Source organism: Chionomys nivalis, chromosome 9, assembly GCF_950005125.1.
Source record: "Chionomys nivalis chromosome 9, mChiNiv1.1, whole genome shotgun sequence".
In the NCBI taxonomy this organism is placed as follows: domain Eukaryota; kingdom Metazoa; phylum Chordata; class Mammalia; order Rodentia; family Cricetidae; genus Chionomys; species Chionomys nivalis.
Window position 1 is genome coordinate 49,717,470 of NC_080094.1, and position 12,101 is coordinate 49,729,570.

Below are 12,101 nucleotides of genomic sequence, written 5' to 3' on the forward strand. Positions count from 1 at the left end.
TATTTCACGGTTCACTGTTTTGTGTTTTGTTCTTGATTCTGTTTTATTAATAAAGCTGATAAATCTTCATTTTAATGCATGATACTGCTTTTATACATTTTCTGCTTTTCAGATTGATTTACATTTTAAATTATTAGAAGTAATACTAAATTAAAATATTCTTTTTCTTTAAGAATTACCTATTTTTTAATATTTGCTAAAAATTGTGTAAAACTGGCCTTTACATATGTTTGGGGGTGACTTATTTACTGTTAATATTTTTTATTGCTGCTTGATATCTTCTCTAAGGGTTTCTCCCATTTTTGTCTATCTTCAACATTAAAGTGTTTACTGTTTTAAGCATGGATTTTGTGTATGTGCTTGCTGTGGTACATGTGGGAAAGTCAGAGGACAGCCCTTGGTAATCAGGTCTCTTCTAGTTTATGGGTTTCAGAGATTGAATTTAGGGTGTCAGGATTAGCAGCAAGCACCTTTACCCACTGATACTTGGTGTTAAACTTTATTAGTATAGCACTATCTTAAATTTTCTCTCTATTCATAGTTCTCTTTGCTCTTGATGAAGATGTTATTTTAATTATGTGTATATATCAGTACGTAGGTTTGTGCATATTATTTCAGTGCTTGCAAGGCCAGAAGAGGATGTTGGATCCCCTGGTGCTGGAAGTGCAGGTGGTTGTGAGTGGTACAGTGTGGATGCTGGGAACCAAACTTGGGTCTTCTGTAAAAGCACTACATGCTCTTTATGGCTGAGCTGTCTCTCCTTACTGGCTCATTATCATTAGAAATTGCCAGTTCATTAGTGTTTGTAAAGAATGAGCTTTGTTTTTAGTATATTTAATTTCTTTATTATTTCTTCCCTTCCTCTGTTTTAGGTTCAATCTAATTTTTGCCCTGACTCTAAGTTGATTACTTATTTCACTAATTTTCATTCTCTCTTTTCTAACATAAGCAATTAGGATTATAAATTTAACTACTGTACGTAGGTCCTTCTATGGATTAATTTTTATTGTAGTCCAGTGTTTAAAAATTACTACTACAATATTCTTGCATCTTGTATATTTGAAAATATAAAATTTGAATTTCCAAATGCATGAGTTCTTTATTTTGTACTAGTTTCTAACTTAGGTTCAATACGGTAATATAACATAGTCCATATAATTGCGATTCTGTGAAATAGTTACATTTTACTGTGGGTGGCATACCATAGCCCCCTTTTTATGTTTTCTATGTTTACTAAATCAGGCTTGTTAATCATTTTAATTGTTTTCTGTCCTTTCTCATAATTTTATCTTTTTGGGTTATCAATTACTGAAAAGTGTTAATGGTAAATTTCTTAGTATATTGATAGATGTACCATTTTTTTCTTGTTGAAAATATTTTGAAGGTCAATTATCAAGTGCATCCAAGATTAGAATTGATGAATAGAGATTGGAATTGATAAATAATGAAAAATTCTTGGTGAATAAAATAATTTATTATGAGGTGATTTTGTAATTACTTTGTCCTTGTATAATATTCAGTATAATAGTTGTGTGTTGTTTCTTCATTTTATTTTATTTTATTTTAAATATTTATTTATTATGTATACAGTATTCTGTCTGCTTGTATGCCTGCAGGCCAGAAGAGGGCACCAGACCTCATTACAGATGGTTGTGAGCGACCATGTGGTTGCTGGGAATTGAACTCAGGACCTTTGGATGAGCAGGCAATGCTCTTAACCACTGAGCCATCTCTCCAGCCCCCTTCATTTTATTTTATAATACTGTTTTTGATGTATATGTATGTAAATGTTATAGGTATAATTATATTTTTAAGAAAATTGCTTGAGTCTTTATGTGATGTTGGATTCAGTTTCCTCACATTGGTCATTTTTTTGGGTTTGTATTTTCTTAGTTTGTGTTTCACTTTTGGTACTTAATAAATACTTGTCTTTCTCTGCTTTTGTTATGTATGTATAATTCTTGAAGTTAGCTTTCATGCCCTCTTACTTTAATTCTAATGACTGAATGCTATTATCATTCAGGGTTTTCATTCTGTTACTTTTTCAGATCTCATAGAGTAGATATTATTTTTATTTTTTCTGTTATCATTTCTCTACCCTTAGGCCTGGTATTGCTCACTTTCTTTTGGAGCATCTATTAAGCTTTTTATTTTTTCAGTAAGGAGTTACTATAGGTAAAGGCTCCCAGTGTTGACTGCTCTGTAAATGTTTCTGAAATAGTTTGACTTGTTAGAGGGTTTAAGGTCAAGTTACTGTTTCTTAGCACTTTGAAAGTAGTTTATTCTTCTGGTTTCCATTGTTGAGAATTCATAGTTCAGATAAACTCCTTGTTAAATTGCCCCTCCCCCTTTCTATTGGTCTGTTGTTCATGGAGCTATTTTAAAGTCGTCGTCTCTGGTAGACAGCTTCACTGCAGTGTGAGTATGACTTTCTGTTTATCGAGATTTTACAATGGTTGAAGATTTAAAAGATAAATTCTGGAAAAAATGACCAACCATGTGTCGTTGAACATTGCCCTTTCTCCCTTTGTGAGGCAGCCTTCTTCCCTCCCAGTTACCTGGTCGGCGTCACTATACCTCCATCAGCAGTAAATTGTAGTGCTCAAGCCCTGCCCAGATCTCAGCCTTCAGTGATTGCTGAAGGAACAACACATGCACCCCACCCCAGCTGAGTAACTAATGGTTGCTGAGGAAGAGAAAATTGGTTTTCTTCAGGAATGCAGCCCCTGAGAGAATTCCCAGTCTCCAGTGGATGTCCTTACACCCACGCCCATACATACGAAGTAAACAGTGGGGTTAAACAACAACAAAAGATGTGATGTTGGGAGGGAAAAGTTTTGGGGGAGTTGAAAGACGACTGGGGTAGTGATTTGATCAAAGCATGTTTATGAAATTCTCAAACAATTAATGAAAAAATCTGTCCTATTATGTGTACTTTACATTTTTAAGTAATTTTGTATTTTCTTTTCTCTTGAGATATGAGGTGATGACCTTTTTTTGGTTTTTCGAGTCAGGGTTTCTCTGAAGCTTTGTAGCCTGTCCTGGAACTAGCTCTTGTAGACCAGGCTGGCCTCGAACTCCCAAGTGCTGGGATTAAAGGCGTGTGCCACCACCGCCTGGAGAGGTGATGAACTTTAAATTGGTTTCTTAAGATGATTTTTAAACTCTTTGTTCTGTTTTTTCCTTCCTTCATCTGTTTCACTCAAATTTTATTACAGATTTGCAAGTGGGAAGTTTCTCATTTCACATAACTCTCACATTAAGATTTTTTCTTTTCTTTTTTATAACTCTTTGAGATTAATGTAATTACTGACCTGTCAGAAGCGACAAAATGGTGCTTGTACATATGAGCCTGACTGTGCTGTTAGGCGTAGGAACATATTTACTTCATATTGACCTGTGCAGTTTAAAATATGTGTCTGTATCTTTCTCATCCTCAAGCCCTAATTGCTACATTAGTGAGAATTTGAAAAAGATACACAGGTTTATTAAATAGCCATCAAGAATTTAGTTTTGCTATCTTTAAGCTGCCGTCAATCAACTTAATCCTCCCTCCCTCCCTGCATCATTCATAGCCAGGGTTCAAAGTGGGTTTTATTAAGTCATTTTCATATATCTCCTTGTCTCCCTTTGTCGTATCCTACTCCTCCTTGTCCTCTCACTGGCCCTCTTCCTCCCCAGATAGTTTGTCTCCTTTCGTGCCACACATGTGTATGTTGTGTATATGGAGAATTAAATTTGTATTAGACACCTGCAGTGTTTTGTCTTTCACTCCCATTATTACTTCTTTTAGTCCTCCTTCTCCTCCTCTATAGCCCTCTTCTACTTCATATCACATGTTTATGTTTAAAATCTTCATGAAAGAAAAGTGTATTTATTCGAATCTAGTTTATTTTCTTTAACATGCTAATGTCCAGTTCTGTTAACCTGAAAATAATTTCATTCTTCTCTGTGTATGAGTAAAACTTCATTGTGTGTATGTGCCACGCTTTTTCATTTCAACAAAAATCTCCATACTTTGTCTATAGTGGTACCGTTTTTACCTTGGACAGCACTATTAATAGAGTTTTAAATAGAAGGAGAAGAAAGTTTTCATTCTGGTTACAGATCTCTATCCCTTAAAAAAAAATTAGCTTTTTTTTTTTTCTAAATGGGTCAATGCAGTGTAGCTGATAGACTTAGTGACTAGTCATGTCTGCTTCCTTTTGTGTTAGTGACCAGCGGCATTACAAAAATCCTAACTTCCATAATCATTGTCTCAAGGGAATAACACATGCTGGACTCTGGGAATGCATGAATGGTTATTGCTACCTCAGTGCACAGAAAGTTGAATCCACGTACACATCTTGAAAAATAGGAAATAGCTTTATAATCTCTTTTTCTTAGCTGATGTGTCCTTTTGTCTATGCTCTGTCCCACTTTGTCACATAATATTACCTTTTAATAATAGGAAATTATTTAATAATAATATTATTAAGTATTTAATAATAGTTAAATATTCACAATATAATAATACTTAACTTATTATATATTAAATATTTGATATTATTTCTGCAGTTTTGACTTGACCCTGCTTACCCTGTCTACTTTGATCATGTTCACAGTATGGGCTGGGGTCTGCTGATGAGGGAGAAACATGAAGGGCTTGTTGTTCTGAGTTGGCTCACCACATTTAATATTAGATTTTACAGGGTTAGTAGGTTTTTTTCTCCAGATTTCATTTTTCTTTACAGCCAAGTAAGTCTCCATTGTGTATATTAGCATGTTTTTATTATCTCTCTTTTGGTGAATATTTAGGCCGGTTCCTTTTTCTATGTTTATTTTCTTTCTTCCCATGGTGAATAGAGCAGTAATAAAGATAGATGTGCAAGGATTTGAAGTTCTTTGGATATACGCCCAGTAGTAGTTATAGCTCTGGTTTTCTAAAGTTGGTTTTCAGTATCTTTATTTACTTAGAGAATCAGTACAAAACAAAAAACCTGAATTTAAATATAAGACATAAGGTCTAAATTTAATCACATAGGTAAATGGCAGTGTTCAGGCAACTTAAGGTCTCAAGAATTTCTTAAATTTGCTTTATAGATATGAGAACATTTATTTTGTAAGTATAAATAAATGTTCATGATAAAGCCAGGCAATTAATATTGGTTTTTTTTCAATGTTATGGGTTTCTAAAAGATGTTTTATGTATATGGGCATTTTTCTCCATCTGTGTACGTATCTGTGGAGGCCAGAAGAGGGCATCTGACCTTCGAACTGGAGTTATATGTGCTTGTGATCTGCTATGTGAGTGCTGAGAACTGAACCCAGGTCCTCTGCAAGAGTAACAAGTCGTCTTAATCACTGAGCCAGCTCTCTAGACCCTCATTATTATGAATTTTAAAAGTGGATTTAGTGTTGGTTGTTTAAGACGGGTTGTGTCTCTGCCTTTGAGAGTACTGACTAGAGGCTGTCTCCATTGCACGAGCTCAGTCTTGGGTCTTCAGTCATTGCCGACTTTTTCATTTGTACTATTTTGAAAGTAATACTGTTTTAGTGGTTCTAAAATCTGGGCAAGATGCTCATTTTCTGTTGTGAAATGCCTGACAAATCTCTCTTCACCCCAGAGAGGGTACCAGCAATAGACAAATTTACCCAAAGACTTCACCCAAGTCTTATTTGGTGAATTGGTGAATTTAATTGTGGTTATTTACAGAAGCACAAAAGGAAGAGGAACTTGCCAGCAAGAAATTGTCATGTGTGTTATCCTCCCCCTCCATTTCCCAAGCCAGTGGGTAACTTTTGTGGGGTATAAGTGCCGTTTTGTGAGGTCTCTTCCTTACACAAAGGAGTATTAGTAATTTTGAAGCGTCTGCAGTAATCACAATTGCTCTGACCTTAGGGTGCCAATGGCCCCATCGGCCTGGAGAAGAGCACAACAATGGGGCACGAAGCAGTGTATTTCACATTTTCCTGGGGTGCATGTGTGTGTGTGTTTCAGGGGTTAGAAGTGAACAAGTGTGGAAGTAAGGCCAGAAAACAGCCTTCGGTATTTTTTCTTTAAGCAATGTCTACTCTGTCACTACCTGGAACTTGTCAAGTAAGCTAGACTAGCTGGCCAGTGAGTCCTAGCAATCTGTTATCTTACTAGCACCGAGAGCACATGTCTAATACCATTCCTGGCTTTAAAAATGTGTGCATTCTGGGTATTTAAGTCAGGTTTTCGTGTTTGCAAGGCAAGCCCTTTACTTACAGAGCCATTTCCTCAGCCCAGCTCTTGCGAGTTTGTTAGGCCTCTCTCAGTACCTTAAAGTGGAACATAAGCTGTACTTGCTTCATAAAATTCTGTTCATCTATAAATGATATTACAGTCTTTTTATATGGTGTTTTGTAATTGAACACAAGAACCCCTGCTATTTGTATGTAATCTTTTAGGGTAAAGGTTAGTAACAGTTTTGTATGAGTCTCAGTAATATTGTTGTTTGTGATTTAGGCGGTCTTGGAGGCATTGGAATGGGACTTGGTCCAGGTGGACAACCTATTAGTGCCAGCCAGTTGAACATAAGTGGTGTCATGGGAAATTTGGGTCCAAGTGGTAAGTTTTTTCCTAAAACATTTCTGATTTATTTGCTATTTAATAAAGTTTATATGTATTAGTTCCATTTTTCTAGAGAACTCTGTTTTAGAGATGTGGAGGATGTCAGTTGAGTTTGAAAAAGGAAATGAAGAAACCTTGAGAGAACAGCTGACATGAAAAGAGGGCAGATGCAGGTGGGGACTGCCTCTGGGGCCAGGCGTGTGAAAGCTAGCCCTGGAGCGCCATGCATATTGAAGTGCTTTAAGGTAGATGAATTCTTAGCGTAGTACTCTGCACATTGTGGAATATAGGGTTTGTGGAATGGGTAGCACAGGCTATTTGAATTTATTACATTTGGAAGGGAGCTTTGAAGTAGCTATTTGTATGCTCCTTGGACCCAGTTATCTTTAGAGATTGGTTTTCCAACTTTTAATTTTAAGTTCAGCAAACTTTATTCTTTCAGGTTTGAAAACTGTAACATGATTTTGCTAATGTTTTGTTTCTTAATATTTACTGTATTTTTAAAAACTTAAAATTGTAAAAATTGACTTATTTAAAAGTCATAATTAACCCTGATGCCAATCTTAACCCTAAAAATTATATTTAAAGCATATAATATGAAACATGTAATTAGCATAAGTACTATTTTTAAGAAAATAAAGTATTTCTAATAAAAAAGGAAGAGTGATTCTGTTTTGGCATCTATAGTGTTTGGGTTAATGTAGATAGCTGTACTGCTTGCTGTGTCTGCATCTGTTTGCTGTGATAGCATGCACCTTGTAGTTTATGGAACGTTCCACATTGTAGTTGTGAGAGGATGAGAGGAAGCAGCCCTGTAACCCAGCAGTATTTAGTGATGGAGTTTATTTTGATCTCTTGGCCTTTCAAAGGTTCCCAGACCATCCTTTGAGAATTGCATTGCATTTTAGGGGCAGATAAACTTGTCATAGTCTCCTTTGTTGAGTTGATACATATTTTATAAATTATAAGGTACTGATGGAAATCATTTTCATTCTGAGACAAAAATCATGTTTTCTTGTTTATTTTAGGATATCATACCTTTCCCTTCTAGACATAGGCTATTTGTTATTAATTTGACCAGCCTGTTAACTGCTGTGTTTAGAGGAGACTTTGGTTTGTATTCTATTGCTAAATCTGCTATCGTGACATCACTGTATCTGAAAGAGTGCACACTGGTTCTAGATGCTCTCCAACTGGGTGTTGTGTGACCAGTAAACTCTTTTTTTTTCTTATCTGATGTTCAGAGGCCTGTTTTGAAGACTGGTGACTAGTCAGCCACTATGACGTAGCTCTATAAACCGTCCTATAACCTGCACCTGCTTCTCTAGCGTTCCATTGTGACTAAACCAATGGTATTTATTTTGCTATAATGTCATTAGTTAGTCACAAAGTAAGATTTACTGAAAGTACATACTGTGTATTTTATTTGAGGTATGGGAATGGATGGTCCGGGTTTTGGAGGAATGAATAGAATTGGAGGAGGTATGTATAAGTATTTGTTTTTGCATGTACTCATCGCCATTTTAAAGAAACTAGAAACTGTTGAGAAATCTAGAAAAAAGTAATAGTTTATTATTGGCTCATGTTCTAAATGCTGTTGACCAAAATTGAGCGTAATATACCCTTAAAGGAAGGTGATGTGTTAAGTACCTGCAAAAGGTGGAATGTATGAAGCACTTGCTGGTGACTTAACATTTCTAGAATGTACTGTTTATCTACAGAGCTCAAGTCTCAAAATTACTCTATTTCATAGGAGTTGGGTTTGGTGGTCTGGAAGCAATGAATAGCATGGCAGGATTTGGTGGAGTTGGCCGAATGGGAGGTAAGTGAACATACTCAGGGAGTTTCTCTTTTTTTTACTGAGATATGTACCTTCACATACATGTAGGAATAGATGCTGTAGGGTCTTCAAAAGGCAATTTGGCACTAGAGGACACTTGCAGGGAGGGGGGTGGGTTGTGTAGTGAGTGTATGAGGTAAGTTGGTATGCTACAGACTGTTTTGTATTGATAACTTTTGCTTTTTTTTCTTCAGTTTAGCTTAGACGTATTCCTGAATGGTTTTCCATGCATTGATGTACTTGAAGAAGGGTTAATTTGTTGCACATCTTTTCAGAGCTATACCGTGGTGCAATGACTAGTAGCATGGAGCGAGATTTCGGACGTGGTGATATTGGAATAAATCGAGGCTTTGGCGATTCCTTTGGTAGACTTGGTAGGGCTGGTTGCATACTTTTTTCCTTTTCAGGTCATATTCTTAAAAGCTGATCTTTTTGGTGAAAATTTTTTTTAAAAGTTATGTACATAGTTTGTTACTAGAAGAAAACACTTTAGGATTTTATTTTCATGGCTGTCTTTTATAGTATTTTAAATACTTTAACTCTTACTTCCAAAAAATTTCATAAATGTTTAGTTATTTGTGAGTATAGTACCTTGGGCATTTTCAAGTGTCATTATTTAAATTAATTAGTATATTATCTTTCCATCCTTGTTTAGGCAGTGCAATGATTGGAGGGTTTGCAGGAAGAATAGGAGCTTCTAACATGGGTCCAGTAGGAACTGGAATAAGTAGGTTTAAATTTTAATAGACCTTACTGAGTAGTATTTGAGTGCTTGCAAGGAATTTGCAAGAGTAGTTACTGTAGTGCAGTAAATGTGTTAATGTGTCTTATCATATTTTGAGAAACTTTAATGAGTTAAAACATTTCTGTTTGGTTGTTTGAAAATTAACTTTGTTTTTGTTATTTCTCAACTAATACCAGAATGTGTATTCAGTAGCCAGTCCAAGAACTGTCTTTGCACGTCCCGTGTCACAAACAGCTGTTGCTTATATACTGGCCCTTCTTCTGTTTTATTTCGCACAGCAGCTACTAGTTTGCTTCATCTTTAAGCCTTATGCCTTCTGGCAGGTGGAGACAAAACACCAAATTTTAGGGACTTCCTGAGGTTGAGGGATAAAGATGAAGAGATGATTATTTTCCTCTCTTAGACCCTTCAAAACCATAAGTGTGTTGCAGCACTAGAGAGTGCCAAATACCTCCCCTCAGTCCCCACGTAGTAAACCTCACATAAAGCCTGCACACATGACTGAGATTCTGCCCGGTATTGCCAACTTGGCTGTGCCTGAGAAATTTCCATACCCTACTAACTTCCTTTGGGTGCTGAAATTTCAGGAAACAGGAAGCAAACTTACTAAACAGATTCTAAAATTCTGTCCGCTGGATACATTTGCTTACCATGTGATTCTCGTCTTATTTCTTGCTCTGCCATCTTTCAACATTCATTTTCCTCTCAGTAACATCCTTCCCTTCCCCTTTATCTCAGTGTTTGCATCTCTGTTTCCCCAGTTACATTTGTTATCAACAGAAAACCAGCTGGAAAGTCACAGCACTGATTTTCATGTAGAGATAATAGGTATGAGAAAAGAGTTACATTTTGAGGATGAGATCAGGATAATTAAGGAAAACAGGAAGTAAACCCAGTACATAAGAAGATGAATGAGGAAGTAAATTCTCAAGCTTCGTTTAAAGGAGAATAATAATAGTTTTTGTTCTTCTCTTTGCAAGTTCTATGTAATATTGAGTTACTGTTGTCTATGATTACTGGAAGTTGAATTGGTAGCAAAGTAGAAGTTGTGTGGGAAACAGAGGTGCACATACTGCGGTACAGGGTGAGCAAGGAAAGGAGTCATGTGTAGGGAGTGTGATGTGGGAGCAACATGTGTGCTAAGTTAACAATTTGTCTTATCTCTAAATTTTGTTTTCAAGTTATATTTGCTATTATTGCAAAAATAAATATAAGAATTAAAAGTATTATATGCAGCTGATGGAGGATCTAAGTATGTGATATTTTTATGATTATATTTTTAAAAGGCACATATATTGTGACTAAAGTTAACTTTTCTCAACTAATCAAATGTATACCAAACTATTACTTGTTTTGTTTTCTGTTATAAAAATGAATTTTTTCTCACCTTTTCAAAAACTAATTGTTCTTTTTCCTTTTCTCTTGTCTTTCCTTTTAATGTTTTTTTTTTTTTTTTTTTTTTAACTTGAAACTCCCCAATCCTCCGAATCCTCCGGCCCTTCCCCACACTGCAGGTGGCAGTATGGGCGGCATGAGCAGTGTGACTGGAGGCATGGGGATGGGGCTGGACCGCATGAGCTCCAGCTTTGACAGGATGGGGCCGGGAATTGGAGCAATACTGGAAAGGAGCATCGACGTAGATCGAGGTTTTTTATCAGGTCCCATGGGAAGCGGAATGAGAGACAGATTAGGCTCCAAAGGCAACCAGATATTTGTTAGAAATGTAAGCAAATATAAATATATTGGAAAGTTAAAATTCTTTTTATATCTTTACACACACATGCGCACACACACAAATTTGGACACTATTGTTAATAATTATTCATTTTATTTCCATATGTATGGAAAATATAAGTATTATGTAATACACACACACACACACACACACACACACATATATATGTTACTAATTTCTCTTTTCATTCCAGCTGCCTTTTGACTTGACTTGGCAGAAACTAAAAGAGAAATTCAGCCAATGTGGTAAGTATACAAGTAGCTACAGATTATGCTGATGTTTTGGGGGTGGGACATTTTGAATCCTAAACTTTAAAACACCGTGATTAGATCTTGGCTTATCCCGGTCGTATTCTTGTCCGACTCAACTTTAGATAAATAATAGTTTTGCTGTCTGGTGACTTGGAACAAACAACAGGGCTTAGTGCAGACTTGGCAGGACCTGTTGTAAAGAAGTTTTCTTTATTACCATATTTTAAAGAGGTTGATATGTTTTTCCATTAGAATATTTTTTTTCTCATGAGAAACTTAGTAAAAGGCATGTTTACTTTCTTCCTGATGCATAGTTGACGGGACAGTCCATTCTGTACACTACATTGCCTGCATAACATAGGGACCTTAAGGTAGTAAGAAGCATAGAACCCAGCTAGACACAGATAGATTTTGGTGGCTCTTCTAGTCCTTTGGAAACTCTTTTTGGCTATAAGGAGACTAGTTACAGACCATAGTTATTCATTAGGCCTGTCTGTTATTGGCTGGTTTATTACTTTCAAATAAAGCTTTTTATGTGCCATACTCATAGGTAAAGTATTCCTTGTCCTCCCTCCGCTCCTCTCCCGGTGTATGGTAATGGAGTAATAGTGTGATATGGGGTAATTGTGTGACTCACCCAGAGCCACAGTTTTCCTTCTATTATATAGAATCCCCGACTAAAATCACAATAAGATACTCATGTAGTATGTTACATTGAAAGGGGGGCTGAAAGCAGTGCATTTCACCTCTTCCAGTTAACAGAAAACTAAGATCTATTTGCCTGCCTCTTCTCCAGAGTTCTGGTATTAAAGGCATATGCCACCATGCCCAGCATCTTTAGTATTTTAAGGCATAAAAAAACAAAAAGCGAACAAACAAAAAAAACAAGTAAGTTTAGTGTTCTTCCACAAAAGCAACCTTGAGCCTGGTGGTACGGCCTGTAATTTCAGCTA

General features: G+C 36.2%; 1 protein-coding gene across 4 annotated transcripts in view; it reads left to right on the plus strand.

Annotated features, from left to right (window-relative positions):
- Myef2 (myelin expression factor 2) overlaps positions 1-12,101 on the plus strand; it is a 35,742-nt gene that overhangs the window by 17,602 nt on the left and 6,039 nt on the right. The window contains exons 10-16 of one of the 4 annotated variants that reach the window (XM_057782044.1): positions 6,473-6,574; positions 8,009-8,059; positions 8,331-8,399; positions 8,693-8,791; positions 9,073-9,144; positions 10,677-10,885; positions 11,091-11,142. In XM_057782044.1, coding sequence (XP_057638027.1) covers positions 6,473-6,574; positions 8,009-8,059; positions 8,331-8,399; positions 8,693-8,791; positions 9,073-9,144; positions 10,677-10,885; positions 11,091-11,142 — 654 coding nt within the window. The remainder of the gene's footprint in view (positions 1-6,472; positions 6,575-8,008; positions 8,060-8,330; positions 8,400-8,692; positions 8,792-9,072; positions 9,145-10,676; positions 10,886-11,090; positions 11,143-12,101) is intronic. The other 3 variants (XM_057782046.1, XM_057782045.1, XM_057782047.1) reach the window with 3 other exon arrangements.